General features: G+C 31.8%; 1 protein-coding gene across 1 annotated transcript; it reads right to left on the bottom strand.

Annotated features, from left to right (window-relative positions):
* Nucleotides 1-12,706: 12,706 nt before the first annotated feature.
* On the bottom strand, nucleotides 12,707-21,903 carry LOC131847810 (uncharacterized). The gene is made up of 7 exons (XM_059197466.1): nucleotides 21,700-21,903; nucleotides 21,163-21,330; nucleotides 20,272-20,361; nucleotides 19,433-19,624; nucleotides 15,720-15,937; nucleotides 14,415-14,531; nucleotides 12,707-13,552 (listed from the first exon to the last, which is right to left on the bottom strand). The coding sequence occupies exons 1-7, from the start codon at nucleotides 21,749-21,751 to the stop codon at nucleotides 13,469-13,471; spliced, it is 921 nt and encodes a 306-aa protein (XP_059053449.1). The 5' UTR covers nucleotides 21,752-21,903; the 3' UTR covers nucleotides 12,707-13,468.
* Between the last annotated feature and the right edge of the window lie 1,876 nt (nucleotides 21,904-23,779).

Below are 23,779 nucleotides of genomic sequence, written 5' to 3'. Positions count from 1 at the left end.
CAGTACAATGGCATCTGCGTCGAGTTTCCGCAATATAGAACCTTTAAACAAAGAAAATTACGATGCAACGACGGAATTTAATAGAGAGGACTTAAAGGCAAGAGCTAAAATTCTACTTTTATTATCACCGTCGGAATTAAAGTAATTATAACCTGAAAACTAGCTGTACCCGCGACTTCGTCCGCGTGGTGTTATACTTTATTTTTCTAAAATAAAGTAATATTTCTAAAATAAAAGTAGCCTAAGTTACTACTTATTACATGAACTACCTACCAAAAATATCCCGTCGAAATCGGCCCAGCCATTTCAGAGATTAGCTGGAACAAACAGACAGACAGACAACAATTTTAAAAAATGTTATTTTGGTGTCTGTATCGTATATATATTCATATGCATGTAGTAAAAAACGGTTATTTCAATATTACAAACAGACACTACAATTTTATTTTTTACATCCATACAACCTTGCACCTACCTTTTAAACCCCCTTCAACACTTTTTCACATTAAAAAGTACCTAATCTATGTCCTTTCTCAGGGTCTCGTCTATCTGTCCCAAATTTCATTTGAATCGGTTTAATAGTTTTAGCGTGTAAGTGTGATAGTCAGACATTGACATTTGTAATATTAGAAAGCTATTTAATAATAAATTTATTTAATAAACTAACCTAAAATACCCAAAGAAAAAAGTTCCATCAGTCTAATTTCAAAAATTATGATTTGCCATAGAAAGTTTCATCTCATATTTTATTTTACCATCCTTTAGGTTGAAAATGTCATATTTTATCAACAACCTAAAAAATACGTTCTAAGCTTCTAGCCTTAAAAATGACTTCCATACAACCTAGCACCTACTTTTTGAATTTTCATCTTCCCTTTCAACCACCTTATAATCCTTTTTCACATTATAAAATAATTTATGTCCTTTCTCAGGGTCTAGACGCCAAAACGACTAAACCGATTTAAATGAAATTTGGTACGTACCAAATTTCATTTAAATCGGCGAGACAAACAGACAGTCAGAGTTACTTTCACATTTATAATATTAGTAAGATATTTAATAAACCAAAGAAGATAAAGAAAAAAACGTAATCGTTCTAGCTTCAAAAATGACGAATTTCCATAAAATCTTTCATGCCCTATTTTATTTTACTCCCTTAAGAATATTTTTTTTAAAACTTTAAATGTCATATATATTTATAGTTAATTAACAGCCCCAAAAATAAATTTCAAGTGTTTAGCTTCAAAAATGACGATTCTTCCATACAATCTTTCATTCCCCCTTTCAAGCCCTTGCTACTCTTTTATCGCATTAAAAAGTAGCCATGTCCTTTCTAGGGGTCTAAACTATCTGTGTACCAAATTTCATTTCATCTGTTCAGTAGTTTTTCCGTGAAATCGAGACAGACAGACAGAGTTACTTTCGCATTTTTAATATTAGTAAGGATTACAAACAGACACTCCAATTTTATTTATATGTATGTGTGTATGTATAGTGTGCATTTAAAAAACGAAAAATCTAACTTAAAAATATTTATTTTAGGAAAAAACAACTATCTACGTTACTAACTAAATAGAATAACCTATAAATAATTTATAATTTTCAATGTAAATCTGAATATTGAACACAAATGTATCTAATTTATATATAGGAAAGCATTTTACTGCTTTCCTTTTTTACCTTCAAGTAATTAGGTATGTAACAAAATATTTTGAATTAAGATAAGAAAAGATAAGAAGAACGGATCGGTGTAATTATAAAATATACCTATCAATCAAAAGTATGACATAAAAACTGGATATCGAATTTAAACAAAGCAGTCGAGACAATGTATTTGTCTATATACTATGTATTTGTATCAGTTGTCTAGGACCTATAACACAAGCTTTAGCTAGCTTAACTTGGGTCTAGATGGCGCTGTGTGAATTGTCCTGAGATTATTATTATTATTATTAATCATCAACTACAGCCCGCTCGCGCGCTGTGAGCCCGCGCGACAGGTAGCCTGTGTGATATTGATTAGTTGGTGTGAGACATAGCGAGAGGCCCCCGAGGTATCGGCCCAGCGCGGTGCTTGCGTCTGAGCGCGCGGTATTACTTACAACATTACTTTATTTTTATATAAAATAAAAGAGTTTTTCTAAAATAAAAGTAGCCTAAGTCTACTCCCAATTACATCAGCTACCTGAAAAAAAAGTCCCGTTAAAATCGGTTCAGCCATTTCAGAGAATAGCCGGAACAAACAGAACGACAGACAGACAGACAAAAATTTTAAAAAGTGGTTTTTTGGGGTATGTTGCCTATTTATATTTATATGTATAGATGTATAGATTATAGCCTGCATGACATCCAAAGAATAGAATACATTTTTCTATGCTATTCTATTCCGGACCAGCAAGAAACTACGAACGAAAACGAACCTCTTACCATTCGTTATATACACAGAGTCATCCTTCGCTCCTGTCTATTTATGCGTCTAATTAAAATGTAACACGGATTCATTGTATAATAGACATTATAAGGGAACGCTTATACCTTTTGCGTATAGGTCGATAATCACTAAAAATTAAGAACTTACAGTTAGCTTTACCTTTATTAGGGTCATTTGATGATTTCCCAATATCAGATGACTGCGAATGAGATGAGGTTGATGTTGTGGTCTTGTGAAATTGTGGTCTTCTAGTTGTTTTAAATTCCTCTGTCAACATTAGAATCTCATGTAGGCGCTATTCATTTCCGTTGTCTCCTTAATGTCTATTCGTTTATAATATTGTATTTAAGAAAGCAGTGCCATCACGGTTTGTAATTAAACAATGTGTATTATTTATAAAATACGCACGACTGCCAAAATGATGCATTAAAAATCTACTAATTGAACCGTTAGGTGTGTAGATTCGACATTACTAAAGTAGTCAGTCAAGCTCCTGCCAAAAGTGTAAAAGTTACTAATACCGTCGCAGGAGCCTAGGACCTTCTGTCCAAAAAAATGAGTACGTACGACGTACGCGATGACATTGTTACACACTCCAAGATTACGAGAATGACCGTTTCTTCATCCTTGACTTAGCAGGTTGTCCGCTACTCTCTCTATTATTACTTTAATATTCTCCCTATTCAGTTTATTCAGTTTTAACAGTCGTTTTAGTGGTCGTTGATTTATCATGGAAGTTTCCACTTAGGATTGTTCACACTCAAGTGGTTCGTCGGTAACTTGTTTCCGGCGTCGTTACCAATAGATACTTTTTGTCCACTGAATAATGACTAGATTATACAAGTATATATGTTTCATAGTATAATGTTCCCTCGATATCACCCGCGTTAAATTTCAATATAAAATATTACCTGTGTGTTATTCTAATGCATAATCTATATTACTGTAAAGTTTTATCAAAATCTGTGAAGTAGTTTTTGGGTGAAAGAGTAACAAATATTCATACTCACAAATATTCGCGTTTATAATATTATATATTAAGATTAAGATATTATATATTAATTACTGTGCTAGAGGTTTAGCGTACCCTTTCTGACTAACCACGTATAACCAGAGGTAGATCGTCAAAAGTCGTCTGCGTGGGTATTTCAGTCTTGCCAATTACAGCCACCAAGCAGCTTGTTTTGCAAGCTTTCGGTTGTAGGATGTACATAAGTCAGTAAATAGGATGTATCCTGTGTACTGACTTATGTACATGTCCATGTCCATGTGTCCTATCCACATGGACATAGGATAGGACGTGATGTCCGTGGAGCTCCAATATATAGGCGATGGTTACTACTTACCATCAGGTGTGGTCTTTATTTTGTTTTATTCACCAAAGAATAAGTCAAAAAAATAAATCGACGCACATAGCTTTTTGGGTTCATGCCGTTTCGCACCGTTAGTCGGGGTAATCAACTAATACGGCGCTCTGTGACTTACTGTTTGATATTGAAGAACTGTTGTTTGCAGGCGGCGATTGACTTGAGTTACATTTACTCTCTAAATTCACTAAACAGTCCACTGTCCGGTCATCTAGAGCAGGATAAGTTCCATATTATTGTAAATTAACTTTTTACTGCATTTCTACGGGTCTCTCCTTATAAATGGGAAATTAGGTTGCCTACCAGATTTCTTTGTAGATGTATGTTGTAACGTCTGGGGGATGAAAAGAAGTGACATACTGTGTTACTCCATTATTTATTTAACTTTATCTTCAACACAGATAAATAAAACTACCATTGCTCGCTAACTGCCATCGCTCTCACAGCGTTAGGTTGGCTGGGAGAGATCCCTTTCAGAGGTAAGTCGGGACAAATGAGGCGGGATTGGTGTTGTCTCTATGGTAATGAAATTTACTACTAATGTATTATCATATAGACTGAAATAGAGTGTGCATAGCCAATAGCGGATACGAAGACATTTAAGCTGAAAACGAAAAGAAGAGATATGATCTAATTTACGTAATACAAGATGAAATGAATAGAATTATTAAAAAAAAACGACCCAAATTTAATGAGATCTATATTTATGTCAAAACAGTAGGTATACATAAGCATAATCGAGAGTGCGTAGAATTAAGTATTGGACACATGGAATAAGCATTCGCGTTAAAAATGAACCTCTTGCACGATTTTATGTTAGAACAATATTTTGTTGCAATTAAGGCGGGCTTAGATATGCGGATTAAACTGATATCTGAATAAGAATATAGTGTGTTAAAAAATTGCTACTTATACAAAATTTACTTTGTTCTAAGTGACGCTAGCCGCAGTTTCAATAACATTATTTGGTATTCAATATCACGACAGTTTAGTGCTTACCGCTGAGCAACCACTACGGTTTAGTAAATTTGTTAGGCACAGTTGTGAATTGGAGAAATGGTAACTGGTGATTGGTAATTATGAAGCTGAACATAATTAATCACTCATATTTTGTCTATTTCAAATTTATATTTTTTATGTTCAAACTGTCGCGGTCGGTACAATTTGTTTTATGAGCTCTCCTTTACGCGAAGGCCACATTTAATTAACGATACGTCTTGGTTACAGCAGAGATCTTTTTATCAAATATTTTGTGGCACTTTAGTCTAATTATATGTATTATATATGGTGATGGTTGTGCGTGTATATTATTATTATATCCTTACCTCTTTCCAATGTATTATTCCAATATAATCGTACTATTGTTCTGCGACGACATTCAGTAATGTCAGACCTTCTTGTTAAAATTAAAATAATGTCACTGTTGTCCATTTCTGTTATGAGCTTTTTGTTCAGCGTTATTATATAGCTATTTAGAGGAGTAGTCAGTGTTTCCGGATTATATTTTGATGAATGATAAGCTGAAAATGAAAGCAAATATGTGAATATTTTACAGAATACTGTATTGCTATGGATTAATTGTTTATCTTCATTTTGTAGTAGAATACCTTAATATAACTTGATTTTTGGATAATTATTACTGATTAGGTACTACTAATTAGAGAGCGTTGCAGCATTACACTTATACAACATCGAAAGTCATGAGTTAGAATAATGCCAGCACCAAAAACTTTGTGTACCTAGTAGTATATATTAAGACATAAATTAGCATAAATTAAGACAACGTTTGTGACGGAAGTCCTGTAAACGAAACATTATCTTAAGTAACGCATTAGGGATAATCATATAGTAATTAATATTATATGATATTCATAATGTTTTAACTAAATCCTTGTCACATCTGGCCATATTTTTGTGACTCTCCCTTACCTATTATTAGATCAATAAATTCTAATTTTCCACTAATAAATGGAGTATAAAATTATTAACAAAAGAATTTATAATTCCGTAAATATTTCTTCCGTTTTTAAAAAAACATAGCAATAACACTAAGTACACACTTCATTTTCATGTATATTTTCGGTAGAATTTTAGGTCTTTTGATTGATTGATGTGATCCAGCCTACATGCGATTCTACACGCCATTCGAGACGATCCGGCTATACGTAAGTATAGGCCAATAGGCTTCCTCTTCTTCTTAATAACTTGATGAAACATTTGTTGATAAGGTTCTTCTTGCTTACAATACCCGCATTTTTATTACTAAAAACACTGCAAACAACATATACAACTGCCGTTTATATAAAATCGAAATTCTCAACTACAAATCACTTAATATGCACGTGATTATTAGATCGTAGGAACGATTGGCTTACGCCATCATCGTCAACCCACTGCAGTCCACTGCTGGATATAGGCACCCTCTCCCAAGGTACGCCACTGGGCACGATCTTCCGTCCTTCTATTCCAGTTATTACTCGCAACCCTACTTATGTCGTCGCTGCACCTAGCTGCGGGGCGTCCTACACTACGTTTGCCTCGTACGTACCCACGATTAATATATAAATGTACTATAATAGTACTGGCCAGTGATTGGCCATTTCAAACTATAAAAGTCTGCGTGAGAGAACGTTACAAGGTTTTATTTTATGTTTTAGCTGTACATCCATATCTATCCATTCTTTGCTATTAGTAGGTACGAATAGAATTTTCAAATACCGATTCTCGCTACTCTTTTGGAAATTATATACACAACGGTAGGTTTGACAAGATCGATTAAAATAAGCATTTTAATTAATTTGGGTTAGAAGTCATAATGGGGTTGAAAGCAAACGCTGAACAAGCTGGAGGGTCTGCAGCTACCGCACGGCTCCTGTATTTTGCAAGTTCCAGTAAAACAGCACGACCGGGTGATTTGTACTTCTTTTACTTTGTACTTCTTGTACATTAGCCTATACACAAATAAATGGTGCCTGAATCATAATAGACTCGATCGAGCGTACACGTTAGCGTATCCGCTGTATTGAAACGAGATTATAATGTAAAACACATTAAAGAAAACCCTTGTAACTTTGAAAGTACTTTTGGTAACTTAGATTAATTTTATTTTTAGCTCGATGTACATTCATATGTTAAGAAAATTATTTTGTAGATAATTAGGAAGTGTCCTTTAACTTACATAATAGAGAGTAGTCATAATTACGCAGATCTCCTGGTAAATTCTTTAACCTTATAACTACGTTCAAATTATCATGTTCCGTATACTGTAGAGTATAACCTGTAAGACAAATGTTAGTAATTATTCTTTTAATTTTTCTAACATACAACTATTATAGGTAACATTTTTAAACCGACTTCAAAATGGAAGCGGTTGTTGTTGTACAATTGCAAAAAAATGTCCAACGTACCACACGTTGGACTTTTTTTTGCAATTGTATTTTTGTCTAAGAATATGTGTTGTAAAACTCAGCTAAAACACAATTTGGATTTAACATAGAGACACAAAAAAAATATGAATGTTGTTATTAATAAACATATTTTAATTCTTTCTCCTTTCTTTTTAATATATATGGATATACATGGATACAGTATATATATACTGTGTATATATATATATATAGTTTATCTTAACTAAAAATAACACGATCTCGCAGGAATCGGCTATATACATATATGATACTTACTGACAGGCAGACACTTTCGCAGTCATAATATTAGTATGGATGTATTGAACGTGACATGTACTATTATTTTCATCTAACTGGATGAGAAACAAAGTGACGGCCCACCTAATAGTAAATAGCCACCGTCGCCTGATTAATGAATATGAATAAAACGCAGCACTACAAACGTCACTTTCATCACGTAACGTAAGGGAGTTACGTGGTCATTCCAGAAAATTCAACAGTAATACCTCCGTATTCTGTAACTTCATTGGTATATTGGTCATTCTCCTATTGTAACGTTTGGAATGTTAGTTTATGTTTACTGAGCAAGTTGCTTGTTGGCTGATATAAGTGAGACATAGGTACCCAAGTAGAAGAAATTAACACAAATTCGGTACATAAAACACTATATCGGCAAATTGTATGGGTATAATCGTATTGTGTTGTAAGAGGTCTATTCATTATGATGAGTATATTATAAATTCAAAAGTTTATTTGTCTGTCTATACATGATGTTTTCACGACTAAATTGCTGAACTAATCTGAATAAAATATGACGATAAACGTCCTAGTGTAGGCTATATTTTTTAACTAGATAACGATGGTAACTCGTAAAATTTCAACATCTCAAACATGATGTCACAGAGAACGTCACCCGTAATTTACTATGTATTAAAATAATTTATTACCACACTCTTGACTGTTACCGTAAGATACTATTGTTAGGCATAAAAGCAAATATTTGGAACACATTTTAAGATTCATCACTTTTAGAATAATATTTTCACTACATACTTCATGCCACGCTTGTGTTCTGAAATATATATATAATTTGAATAAGTTGTGTGTGGTCGTTAAACTAGAACAATATTGTGAATTGATGATTCAAAATGATTAATTAAGGAAAAAAATACAATTATCCTGTTCGTTGATCATGTAAGGCTAATTATACATGTTCGCTTATGTCATATTCATGAAGCTCTTTTGATATGCAAATAGGTACCTATATGCTTATAACATAATACAATTATTTTAGACGTAATGGGTATAACTTTCTGATTCTGAATACTTGAGTGCATAGTGTGAGTTCTGAATGTAAGATCTTCGGGCATCAAAACCCCCAGATCCCTTAATGATAGTCTTACCTTGTTTAGCTGTAAATTAACTAATTATTAATTATAAACATAATATCAATATTTCGACTAAAGGTTATTAATAAACATTTAGTGTCATAAACCATTATGTGATTTTTTTTACTCCATTTAAAAGTATTATCAAATAGTTATGCCCGCGACTTCGTCCGCGTGGAATAGTGACCTTGATCAAATAAATAAAATGTATTTTATATTATAGACTAAAAAAGTTTTATCGTTCTATTTAAAAATGACAATACTTTGATTCAACCTTTCATCTCCGCTTTCAATCTCTTATAACCCTTTTTCGCACTAAAAAGGAGCCTATGTCCTTACCCAGGGTTTCGACTATCTGTATACTAAATTTCATTTAAATCGGTTCAGTAATTTTGGCGTAAAATCGAGACAGACAGGAAAGCAGAGTCATTCTCGTATTTATAATATTATAATAGTAAGGATTTGTATGTCTGAATGTCCACAGGTACATAGAATATTTATTTATAACATATCAGATAAAACGATTTGCCCTACTTCTTCTGAATACGTTGCTTCGCCAATTTTTAGTAAGAAATCAGAAAATTCATGTGCATTTATGTTTTCTGCTGTCCGTGACCTTATATTCACTGTTAAGTACATGTGTCGCTAAAGGGTTGAGGTATTTTAAGCATGCTATTATCTCATTGCTCTATGGTCATTGTGATACTGCTCTCAAAGTTTGTTTAAAATCCTCACAAAACAGCATCGATACGCCGCCCATAGGTAGGTTATTTTGCAGAGAACACTGAGGGTTCGATGAACCGCCTCTACTACTTTTCGATGTGCCATAGTGCACACGTCCCAGATTATTAAACAGCAATCGCTTAAAACGTTTGTTTTATCACTGTTTGTGGAAATACCACAAAGCGGGTGTACACTCATGCCCAAATCTATGGGGATCTTGAACAATGTATGAGCAGTTTAGTCATTAGGTAACAAAGTGTTTACGCAAAAGCTATCTTGCCTTGAGCTCGTAATTGTGTTCAAACTCTCTAACCAAAAACAGAATTTCTGCAATGGCTAGTTCCACTGGATCATAGTTGATTTTTCAGTGTATTCTCTATTAATGGGGAATGACATTTGTAGAGCACACGCAGCGAATTATATAGTTGGCACTAGCAAACCATACTGAGAGAGGGAATCAGCATCCATAGATGAAACCAAAACTTCTTCAGGGTGAGGACGGGACGTTGCTGTGCCTGTATCTTACCCTGTAGAAGAAGTCGATGTAATTGTTTGCAGAGACGAAGGCAGTGTAAATGAAATTAAGTTTCAGAGTTCCTAAAGCCTTTGGTTGATTAAACTAAATAATACTGATTTTAAACCTATATTATATTATTCTTTATTGCTATTAAATACATTTTTTTAGATATATTAATTAGAACTAATGTTAACAAAGGAGAACTTATCCCTAAAAGAGATCCACATTTCCAGTCAACCCAATAGAGCGTGGCATAGGAAGTGTTGAGTGGGTCAAATTGTGCAAATAATAATTTAATATAAATGTCATAAATAATTAAAACTAAACTTAAAATATAATGTCCAAAATACATATAATAAATACAATAGTTTTTTACTCGACATGAGAAACCCAGAATATAGGGTTAAAATCTTCACAGGTTTGTAAGTTTAGTATGTATGAAAAATTAATAAATGACGTGTCGTCCTCACTTTTTGGCTTAGGTCAAAATAACTTTATTTAAATAGGTTATATACTAAGCTAAATGAATTGCTATAGATATTCAACTATCCCATCATAACCAAAGAACTCTTTAATTTTACCTGATTAAAAGTATCTAAGATGTTGACTGAGGATGTAAGCTACCTCCATGCAAAATTTCATTTAAATCGGTCTAATAGTTTCGGAGATTAGCCCGTACAAAGAGACGGACAGAGAAACAATAAATTAGAAAAAATTGTAAATGTGTTCTATTTCACTTCTGACTCGTTTTTTGGGGTTTTTTTCTATGTACAGAAATTCGACCTCTACAGTTTTATTGTATGTATCTATAGATATCTATTTGAATTTGTTATAAAAACTAATTGAAACACCATCCACCATTTAATTTCATAATCACAAAGGGCACACAGATACATACAGATACCATAGACTACTTCAATTAATAACACAGAGTAATAGTTTCAACAGTAGCATCAGGATGTGTCTTGACCCACGACCGCTAAATCGTCAACCACCACGCTAAACTGATATAACCACAGAACTAAAAGATGCGCAGTATTTTTAGTAAATTGGATGCTGAATCAGTTCACATTCGAAACACCATTCGGCAGGTATTAGTATATGCGTCTACAGTATGGTATCATCTCTGCGTCTGAAATATTTCATGCGAGAGCGACAACTGCTGGAAGATTTAATTGGTGTAGACTCTTTTATTGATGACATCATAGTGTCTTCTCGAAACAGCAAAGAAAGTGGGAATAAAATTTAATTCCGAAAAGTGTGAATTTTGTGTCTATGAGGTTACGTACTGGAATCCTTTAATGCACAGGGGTGAAAATTGATACATCAAAATTGAAAGCGATAATGGACATGCCGATTATATTGGACTACCAGAGATGGGAGAGATTTTTCGGCATGGTTAACTATGTTACTAAGTTTATATCTTATATCTGTTATATCTTATCTATTCTGATAAACTTATTTCTTTACGCAAATTATTAACGAAGTTTATAGAATGGAGTTGGAGTCACACAGATCACAAATATTAGTACCACTGGAGGCCCTTTTCAAAAAATCGTTGGATGCAGTACCTGCTAGATATACCTATTTAGGATCGCATACATACTTTTTTTTATAAAAATAGACTATGCAGGTTGTCTACTGGTTACGTTGTTCTTGCTTTTAAATAATCTATATTTTGTACAACGACAACTTAATAGCGCGGTCTACATTTTATACTAGACCATGTATATAGCAGTAGATAACTTGTTAACATATATATCATGATTAAAATGAACATTAAAGTTATAGTGCATAATGTCATCGACAATAATAAATAGAAAAAATTGTGAGGTTCCTCCCACACTCGGAATCATAGTTGACGTTCACTGGGCTTCATAGTACAACTGTCTTAATAATTACAAAAGTTTTCAACCGGGTTGAAATTGGTCGCATTGACCGGTTGCTGGTCCTGGCTCATTATGTATGCGAGAGAGACACAAAGCAAGAGAAGAAGCAATTAGAGCACAAAACAATCGAATAGAGATGGACAAATAAATTGAAGATTGCAGATATAACTAAAAACTATTATATGCTCTTACTGAATCTCATAAATTAATGTTGTAGTGCATGACATACAATCATAGCATATTAACATTATCAGTACTCAATATTGTACATTTTGATTATCAAAATTACGTGACTTCTGGTTGCCCATGGATCTTGGACTATATAATAAATATTATAATATAAAACAAAGTCTTTGTTTTCGACTAACAGTTTCTATACATACTTTAGACTTCTAAACCATTTTAATATTTATTTCTGTAATTTCTTCTGGAAGGTTAATTTATATTTTAATACGTGAAGCAAAAACCTTTTAATAAAAATTTTTTATGAAAATTGTACGAAGTAGTATGAAATTTTGCACATTTACATGCAGTTTATTTAGAGAAGTAGCGCAGAATCCTAATATTCTTTTTAAGTAGGCATAAAAAATAGATTAATAAAAAACATTGCATACATTATTGTTAAAGTCTGTGATCAAATTGTTATCATATAAACCATCCTATTGAATTACTCTATCTATTACAAAAAAAACAAAAAAGATTTAAGTATACATACGGACGGACAGACCGCGACAGCGACTTTGTTTTATACTATGTAATGATAATGAAGTCTCTGATCAAATTGTTATTAGGATATTATTGTTCTTCTTTAATATTTGTCTTACTGAATATTAAATTAATTTGTTTTAATTATTAGTTTATTAATTATGGTCGAGATTCAAACAATGGGCGACCACTAGTCATATTAATATAACAGCACAATGAATAGTGTTTTGTTTTTGAATAAATAAAATATACACCATGTATAGAATATATGTATTTATTTTTGTGTTTAGCCTAATGATTAAATTTTACTTATTACTAGCATACAATGAAATTGTAGTAAATTAGATTTACATACAAATTGTTTTTATCTCTGTTTCTATATAAATTGTATTTGTGAACTCTACAGTCCCTTGTGAATATTCTTATAATTATCTTTATTACATAATAATATTTTATAATTATATTATATGAATTCTACAGTCCCTTATAAATATTTTTATAAATATATTTCTTGTTACTTTATTCGGCAGTAGGCCAATTTATAATATAAATAATTCTTAAAAATAACTTACGTAAAAAAACAAAATCATTATAGATTTAGTATTTGTTGACAATTAACCAAATAATTATACGTGAGCAGTTCACGTAAATAAAAAATGACTAAGGATAATTAAAAAATTACAGGTCCGTTTCTACGAGTACGGGAGAGGGAAACTTTTACTCTTTTTTCAGAGAAATTAAAATTCCTTAAAATGGTTACACTTACACTACACTAAAATCACACGAATAATGTATATGTTTGACTGCATACACTAGGGCTAGTTTATATAGCGTAATATACCATTTTTTTATAACAACAAATAAAGTAATTGAGTAAACAATACACGCTCATAGTAACAATAGATCTCTAATTTGTTTTTGAAAATTGATACAGCTAAACTTCAGGGATGTGAATAAAGAAATCTAGCAGCGTGGACTGCGTAACCAGTGTAGCCTGCAGAGCAATGAATATTAATAACAATGGAATGCTAGCATCCTTTGTTAGATACTTCTGAATATACAACCTTTTCTTTTTTTGCTATTTTGACTATTCATTTGTATTTCTTCGTAGTGAACTTCTTCTTTCTATACAAAGAAACAAAATTTTATAAAGATAAGCCGGGACATATCCTACTAATATAATAAACTTGAAAGTTTGTATATTTGATTGTTTCTTACTTAATACGTAAAAATCGCTAAACGAATTTATATGGAATTGGCATACAGATCTACTTTAATCTTTACCATAATGCGATCTCCTTAGTACTGTTCATGTTCGACGGTTACCACTTACCATCAGTCAGCTTGTTTGCTAATTGTAAGTACATAAATGAAAATAAATACTATTAGAATTCGAACGTAACATAATATTACGGTAAGCTCGCTAAAACATTTAAATCATAATATTAGTGCTGTTTGTGGTCAATAAATCGAAAATTAAATCGATTGGTGGTGAAAAACAATAAGGCCAAAATTGTTTTCATCGACAAATCTATTAATTTACTAATCTTTATCCGTGATTTCGTCGGAGTGGCTCCGATACGGCACATAAAATTATAATTTTCCTTTCAATTTATAGATATTATGCAATTTTAAATTGTTATTATCTGCAACTGTTATGATACGTTGAAAAAAGGGACAAAACATATTAAAATACCTAGTATCATATTTAGATATATCATAAATGAATCGATGAATCCTTTAACCCCCTTATATTTATCTCCTGCCCATTCCAATGGGGATCATACCGACAGTGATCTCGGACTAAACATAACCTCCTATTTAGGTCCGATAATGCTTTCAAGGCCAGCTACAACCAACAGGATTGGAATAATTCGAAAAAAAAAACAACAATTTAAATGAATTTCAGTGATTTAAGTATTCGACTATTTCATGAAATAATCAGTTCTACAGCTTGGTCACATAATAAACACTAAATGTAGCTTACGCGTTTAGGTTCCAAAATGCCAATAATTTCTGAATAGGGCGAGTCATCTTTTTTAAGTTGGGTATTCGTTGATGCATTCATTTCTTGTAAATCAGCATACAGTACGTTAGGAGTCGCCTAGAAAAAAAATGTTTACATATAAACACGTAGGTAAACATTATATGTGAACAGTATTTACATGTAATGTTGCACAATAAAAATCTGCAGATTTTCCATACTGAAGAGTAAACGCCACTACACCCTGTTGTAGCCCACTCATATATAAACGTAATATTTCCTTTGGAAAGTTTGTTCTATATCCTGAGGAGATAAAAACCATCGCTCCTAAGAATATCCTTCAATTCTTGTCCCTAATGGATCTAGGTAGCGAACTCTGAAAAAGGGCGAGCACAATAGATCTATATGTAAAAACATAAAAAATCATCAACTGTATATGATAATAACAATATAATGTAAATGCATTATATTGTTATTATCATATACAACGCTAGTTGTCAGTTGTTGTCTGTTGTCATTTAGGATTCTAATGTTGTCCACTGTAGTGGAAGTTCTTATTTCTCTTGAAGTACCACCAGTAACTCAACATCCAAGGATATAATGTATATAGTATGCACTCGTATCTATTAGGTATTTAACTAAATAATGTACGTATAATTATGATATAGGTAGGCTCGTTTTGATGCGAAGGTCCTTGAGACATCAGTACGTAAATAATTGAATATATACGATACGCAATTTGTTTTGAGCCAGGATTGTCGCCCGAGACTGCCATTATGGCTCTCCAGGATACGGTCAAGTGCTATGTTGATCGAAGTATCTGTTTCTGCAACTGCATTAGAACTTTCCATTGTATTTGACTAGTTATTAAATAATAGATAATAAATAAATAAATTATTAATAAATTTTGGTAAAAAAAATTAAAGTTTAGGTATACACAAAGGGTATACAACGCACTTCGCGTACAATATAGGTAATAATGAGTTTAGGATATTGTTGACGATTCCCTGGTACTGTTACACATCAAGGATGTTTGCAAAATGCTTTCAAGCCATAATGAGCAAAATAATTGATAACTGATGCGTAGATTTCGGTGGAGCGCAAATAGCCTCCTAACAAATAGAGCAAGTATATTGGATTGTCCACTGGTTACAATTGGATTGCAGTGAGGTGAGGAATATATATACATTTTTAACATATGTATGATGCTCAATTTTAATATCCATTCACTAACATAGATTATAAGTTTACTAACATAATATGGAAGAATATCCGGCTGAAATATACATAAATAAATAAACAACATACGTAAAGGTTTTCTTGGTTTGAATCATTCCTCCCTGATTGCGATTTAGACTTCCAATACAAAAACAATATTATTAATAATAGTAATAATACAATTGCTGTAGATATCACGGGTATTACAATGTTGCTTTCTTCATTATCTTCAATATTATTTTTACCGTCTGAAATTAGATTGTTTATTTGTAATTTATGATTAATTGTGTTTGAAATTAAATTATTACGTGTGCATTGATTTAAAGAGTTAAAATTTCAATAAAATCGTAAAATCTTTTTAGTGACATCGTAAAAATATTTTAAGTTTGACGTACAATTGGATTGTGCAATTAATAAGAAATTTACACAGATTATGTTAATTAAATATGGATGAATTGAAATCCACTATCTGTCTGCTAGGTATTAATAGCGTTTTAAGAATGCGGAACTAATATACCGTGTTAGTTTAGGGGACTGTACTGTACCGTGAACATTACAGATTGTATTTGTGTATATGCCACACACTTCTCTTGTTAGTCTAGTATCTGTTTTGTGTAGAAGTTTTTTCTCTACAACTTTTAGTAGAAACATTTTGTCAGATTTATTATTATTTTCATCACTATCCTTAACTTATATTAAAATTTCTTTCCGATATAGATTGATACCTGTTTGAGAGTCTCTTTCCGCATGCATTACAATGATCGGTTGTCCACTGTGGGTGGCATCTAGAGCAACAACAAATTTTGGCAATATTAAAATAATATTCTAATAATTGTTAAATAAAGCGGAGTAACTAATATTAGAGAAAGAAATCATCAATTTTGTTTACCCCACAGTCTAACAAAATAATTGTTTATACTGAGTTTGCCTTGTCCTTAACTATTAATTAGACCATAAACTATAAAAAAAATGTAACAGTTTTAATAACAGTAGAGTATATTGTGATTTTGTCACTTTCAAGTAAATGACAAAATTAGAGACGAAATGGGCGCCTCTTTGCAACATCTAAGGGTGTGTTCCTAATCTATACATATAAATAAAATTGGAGTGTCTGTTTGTAATATTGAAATAACCGTTTTTTACTACATGCATATGAATATAATTACGGTACATGTATACCAAAAAACCATTTTTTACAATTTATTTATTTATGTCATACTAAGTGAGCTTTACAGTCTCCCAATATGGCCAACTTAGGAAGATAATATACAAATACATACTATTATAAACACTAATTACATACATATACACTAATTACACAAGTAAACCAAAGACAGAAAAAAACAATAATAATAATAATACCTAATCTTAATCTAGACACGCGGCAGCGTGTCAAGCCGAGTTTCAAGTAAACTGGCCTGCAGCACCGTGTGTATATTTACACGAACCATTTGGAGCCACTTTTGATCCCCTCATAACTCAAAAACTCTTTCACACAAACCTGTCAAATTTGGTTCATATATTGAGACTTGCGAGATAAATATGTGTTCCAAATTTCATAAACATATCTCAAACTGTTATTTAGATATTAATGTCCAAAAATCGTCATTTTTATCACTGATCAACTATAGATCAAAATTATAACCCACTTCCAGATGACCTAGGAAGTTCAAATTTGGCATGCAGATAGGTAATTAGGTGAATATAAAGGAAAAAATCTGAAACTGGTAAATTGTTATCATTTTACTACAATTTTTCACTTTAATTGATTCTATTTCAACTTATACTGGACGAATATTAAAATTCTATGAAAACGTCGATAGCCACCAATTGACATTGACCCCTGGCGAAAAATCTCATCTTGTACTGGACGGAAAGTAATATTGTATGAAAACGTCGATAGCCACCAATTTACGTTGACCCCTTCACATCAGTGTCGATAACTAGCAAACTTCAAATATTGCATTGAGCGGTAAACACTAGTTGCTATAATTTAGATTCTGTCTAAAATATACTCGTACTTATAACTAGGAGTATAGTCGAATTTCGTATTTATTATGTTATTAACTGAGATTTGGTATTAATTATTGTTTCAATATTTAGCGCACATCGATAGTGTAAAATCGTTATTTTTATAAATAATTATTAAATAATAGGCATTTCGGTTCGCGATAACACTCAATGTTTTGTATATCTAACCTATAAGGTTGCGATTTATGGAAATTCATAGCGTGGTTATATTATTATTACATTATTTTAGTAAATACGTTATAAGTAGGAATGTATAGTTAACTCGCTCGGCAAATTGTTTTCTTGAGAATTCAATAGATAACAGTCAATTTGTTACATAATCGTCTTTACGAACTATAACGTGTCAATACGAAGTTTCAGATATTAAATAATGTATATGTTGACAGAGAAGAATTCCGTATTTGCTTAACATATGCTATTACTATCCACAAATCGTAACATAGGCTCCTCTATATTTAATAAAGCCTTAGATGCGATAACACTCAAGACGTTATACCGCCCCGATTTGCCCAAAAATTTTTGTTTACATTGAACATTAAAAGTTACGAAAATATAGAAAATAACACAAAAAAAAAAGACAATTATACCCCATCTAACCTATATTAGGTTGCGATTTATGCAAAAAGTAATGAAATTCAAAAAACATAAATGTGAGCTTATTAAATTATCCTAAAAGAGATGAAATATTTATAACAATATAAAATATCACGAAATATACTGAAATAGCCTTCGCAAGTTCTAAACATGTTACTTGTCGGTTCCTATTTTAATATTAGTAGTAACTAGCAATCGAAAGTAATAATTGGTATATGAGAACTGGCCAAGTTAGACCTTAGGCTACAGTATATTATCCTAAGTTATAAGAAGAAATGATATTTTATATTGTTATAAATACATTTCAGGACAGACCATTGAACTTGGCACCCATTTAGATCTCATCTCTTTTGTCGTAGAAGTCAACAATCAAGGCATATATCATAATATTAAACTCGGCTATCATTTCACATTTATGTTTTTGATGGTAGACCTTACCCTATTTAGCAGTGTATTACCCAACTGATAATTATGCCTATAGGTGTTCACATTCCAACTAAATGTTACAAGTGAACATTTGGTGTCACTGAACATCAAGCGATTTTTTTAACACCACTCAAAGATATTGTTTATATCATTCTGAAGGAGCTCACAGTCAGAGAAATTGGTAATTTTAAAAAATAATTTTAAGTGGTCTGCAAACAACAGACAGGACGCCGTAGTGACTACCTCCGGCAAATCACTGATAAAACTGAAAAATTCGAGGGGTCCTCCTCCACATTACTCTCCTGAATTACCCCGGAATACGATTTACGATCTTCGATTGCGAAGGTAGTTGGAGAAAAATTTATGTCTGTCGGTCTGTCGGTCTGTTTGTTCTGACTAATCTCTGAAATGGCGGGACCGATTTTGACTGGACTTTTTTTGATAGGTAGCTGATGTAATAAGGAGTAACAGACAGACAAAAATTGTAAAAAATGTTTTTTGGTGTATGTACGTATTCATATGCATGTAGTAAAAAACGGTTATTTCAATATTACAAACAGACACTCCAATTTTATTTATATGTATAGATAATGTATAGGTTGTACGTTGTTATTAGAAACGTATTGTATCTATACGTTTCTAATAAATTTGTCTGAACATTTGTGTCTCCAATCAGAAAACCGAATTAATCGATTTAAACTTCCACGTGTATTACTATGATATCATCATTAACATTTTAATTAGATACTTACTATCTTCTTTAAAATTAGTTACGGCCGTAACATTTCTTATGCAACTCTGTACCATTATTTGTTGCGGTGAAGAACATTTAAATTGAATACAGTATAATTTTGAGTTGTAATGTGTCTTGTTTAAATGTAACGTGAATTGTACATCAGTTTTGTTTTCTGGCATCTTTGATACTTGTAATATCTCATTTTTATCTGTAAATAATAATATGTTGCAACTTAGTATTTATTTTATCGAATTAGGTGTTATTTTGCCATTACACTACTTTATACATTGTAACTAATACTGTAATATGGGTGTAGATTCAATAAGGGTTGGAATTTAATAATTATTAGATTGCGACGGTCCTTAGGCCTTTAGGTTTCAAGGTAGTCAAGTTTCCGCACTGAATATTTGTGGTCTCATACATCCTAATTGTAGCGGAATTAAACAAAATAATATAAATCCATTTAGTATTGGTATAATTAATATATAGATATATTAGGTAGAATTTTATATGTAAATATTCTTATTTTGGTATTACCACAATAGGTTAATTTTTATTATTTTTGTTCATTTAAACTTTGGAACCGTAACCCTAAACAATATTTCTAGAACCACAGTCAAAAATAATGACACAATTGCCCCAATTTTTCTAAAAGTTAAATTGAATAAAAGTAATAAAAATTAACCACAATAAACGAAAAATGGTTACAGTTAGAACAAATATCTAGGTTTTTCTAAAATGCCCATAATTTTCAAACTGTATGGGATAGATATTTTTTTCTGATTTTTCTCATGATTGTTACAATCAATCAATCAGTCGAAGTTCAACTTTAGTGGCGCTTGATATATGACTTACCATTAATATGCAGCCAGTGAGTACTACTATTACAGCTCACATTGTAATTGTAATAATCATGGTAATGAACGGAAGATATGTTCCTGTATGCTGAAATGAATATCATATATGTAATTAATAATTATTGCCATGAAAACAAGTCCTTCCATCCGTGCATTATAATATAGTTCCTGTAGCTCCTCCACACGCACGGTTCGTTACTAATTGGTATTAGGGGCTCTATTCTGATAAACTCCTTTTGAAATTGCCACGATTTAATAAGTGTGATAAGATTTAATCCTCATTCTCTGGAAAGGGTGTAACTCAGATAACAAAACTGTTGTACACATTGTTGTCACATTCACGACATCTCTACATCTGTGGTGGTTCTCCATTCTAAATTATCAATGCAAACTACACCATACAACTCAATCAGTAATAGACTAGACACGCCTCGAAGGTACAGTACTATGTTACAGAGGTCGTGTACGATATATATGTATTATAAGTAGACAGGTATAAACATTCCGAAAAAAAAATTATGGAATGATAGTAACAACCCCATGCCTTATTTAGAATAATTACCTAAGCCTAAGCATAATAAGAATGAAGTTTAGAGATTACGAATACTGTGAATTTGATTTTTTATACATACATACATACGTATAGGTATGTACATATTACACACCTAGTATGATATTGGATTAACCCATTTTTTAAATTGACATTACATTGATGTTAAAGTTTGACATAGTTATAATTTTTTAGTCAATCCAGTATTTTGCTAGGTGTGTGATATGTAGTTGTATGAGCGACGACAGATGTATGAGATGAACGCTCAACATACAAACACTTAGGTATATATTCTTATTAATAAAATTCCGCCTTGTTTGACTCAATTTAGATACGAACCTGCACCTGGCTTGACATATATCTTTTTTATTTCTTTAAGAACGGACAGCATACTTTCCGATTTCATCTGTTCTCTGTAGCAATTCATGATTGTATTATTATCGAATTCGTACACTTTCCCCGTGTAATTAAAGGCGTAACCCGAACTTGATTTGGATCCCAAGAGTTCTAGAAGAGATGTTAACATAATGTATGTTATAGTTAAATAAATAAATTATTATTTATCATTGACAAGATGTTTTAGACAATAGAGTGGTGACAACCCGACATAAACAGAAAGCTAGTGAGATCGAATGTGGAGTTGATATACATTTATTCCATATATATATCTTTTTATTTCTGTTTGACTCTGTTAGTCCGGTGATGAAAACAGTGATTAATAACCATTTTTTGTATGAAACGGATGGGAGTAATATGCTGTCGGCCAACATGAGAATTAGTATTAGCACTACTAATATCATGTCACCATAATAACGCCCATGGCAAAACTCATGCGTTGCTATTTCGGAAGACAGATGAGGAATCATAAATTCATACCCATGTAATGTCCCTGCTTGCAGGCTGCAATAGGTGAGACCAGCATGCGCATGCAGACGACTTTGTATAGTCTACCTAAGCAATTAAAACAAGAGACGGCGGTAGGTTCGATCCCTGCTACATTGGACTTGATTATACCGATATTTTAGATGGTATGGTATTCGTGCCCTCTGCTGTTTGTTGGATTCAGTGAAATTATGTCATGTTTTGGATTCATCATGATATCGACAATTGACAATGACTCTCTCAACTCCATATGGGTTAGTAGTCATGAAGGTCTCATAAAGTTGTAAGGGTGGATCGTTTCGCAGACGGTCGTCCATCTTGTCTGTTAATAAACACAGTGTAAAGCAGTCGTGTTGTTACTTATTATATTCCCTATTAGTACATAAAGACTTATCAGTATAATATAATAATAGGTACCTATAAGTTATTGCAACTTAATAAGGATTTATATGATATATGGCTGATATATAAGGAGGAAATTAGTTTTATTATTAACAATAAATATTATTAGGTTGATTTACATGCGGCTCCCCTAAACACCATTATGTTGAATTTCTAGTTAAATCATTACAAAGACGTTGGCGACCTGACTTTATCCTCATTCTTTAATCCTTTATTGAGGCCGTGTCATTGTACACACCATAAACGCAAGGTTTATTAATTCCATTATTGTTAATAAAAAAAACATACAGATTATGCTGATTGCCAATTACACTTAACATTTTATTAAAAATGATTAGAAGATGCAGATGCAAACCTAATTCTTTGTCCTTGTTCATTATCTTGGTCTGATTCCAATATATTTTACTATGAGAATGATTACCCTGAAAACAACTATAATTAATGTCATCTCCCTCGGATATTGTGATTCCATTCGTTGTTTCTAAAACAAAAAGAAAATAATAAAGTATATATGATGTTATGATTAGTAAATAATTATGAATTTCAGATTATAAATTCAGAAGAGTGTCTGTCTGTTTCTTCCTTTTAGAACTAAATGTATTGTTTACGTTTACGTTTCTTAATGTCTTCTTAATTCTATAATATTTATTATCTGTAGATATTGCTTTCACAATTGTAAAAATAAATTCCTCAATGATAAGTTATATATTTATGGTATAATTCTAAGTTCAAAAGACAGAGAGCAGAACAAAATGGTGTAATAGTTAAGGAATAATAAATGAATCGTTTATGAATATATTTATTATATTAGTAACTAACTGTACCCGCGCCTTAGTCCGCGTGGAATTTAACTTTATTTTTCTAAAATAAAAGGAGCTTAGGTTACTCCTTATTACATCAGCTACGTGCCAAAGAAAATCCCGTCAAAATCGGTCCACCGATTTCAGAGATTAGTCAGAACAAAACAAATCAAAACAGACAGACTGACAAAAAATGTAACAAATGTTATTTTGGTGTATGTACCATATAATAATAATAATAATAATAATAATAATAATTTTTATTTGTCTCAAACAAAACCTTTTCACACAATACAACCCATACAATAATATAATTTAAAACTAATGAATGAGACAAAACGGCTCTCTGCTATTCTGTTATAGCCTTTATCAGTAATATAATCTATCTAATCTATCTTTATCGTTAATACAATATGAGATCAACGACGACGATAGCATATTAAGTTAAGTTCTAAACTACAACTAACAAAGTAAACATAAAAATTGCCAATAACAAGATTACAAACTAATAAGATTGGACAATAACAAACTTAAATATATATAAAAGATAAAATTATATGATCTAAACATTATTCAGGATTAGTTACAACATTAAATAAAAACTAAGAATTATTCAGGATTATTTTATCATATATACACACACACATATCGACACAACTTAGTAGATTACAATACTACGAAACGAGGGATTGTTCTTGCAGCAACCGTTTGCTACATTTGCGCCTAAATATTGGTAAGGATAAAATCAGTGATGAACAAATTTTTGCTGCGGCATACTTAAAACAACCCCTAGTTCTTGTGAGCTTGATGAAAGGTTTAGAAAACTGATAACAGCTGTCTCTGAGGGAGTCTATTTTAGATTTATAAACACT

This window comes from Achroia grisella, unplaced genomic scaffold (assembly GCF_030625045.1).
Source record: "Achroia grisella isolate CSIRO2021 unplaced genomic scaffold, CSIRO_AGI_Agris_v1 utg5416, whole genome shotgun sequence".
NCBI lineage: Eukaryota > Metazoa > Arthropoda > Insecta > Lepidoptera > Pyralidae > Achroia > Achroia grisella.
The sequence above is the reverse complement of the archived record's forward strand: the minus strand, read 5'-3'. Positions and strand labels throughout refer to the sequence as shown.

Excerpts from the sequence above, each read along its gene's own strand:
- LOC131847810 (XM_059197466.1), bottom strand. The coding sequence starts at position 21,751 with ATGCGCATGCTGGTCTCACCTATTGCAGCCTGCAAGCAGGGACATTAC. Across the intron at positions 21,331-21,699 it reads CAAGCAGGGACATTACATGG|AACTCTTGGGATCCAAATCA; the intron begins GTATGAATTTAT and ends CATCTCTTCTAG. Across the intron at positions 19,625-20,271 it reads TCACTGGCTGCATATTAATG|ATAAAAATGAGATATTACAA; the intron begins GTAAGTCATATA and ends TATTATTTACAG.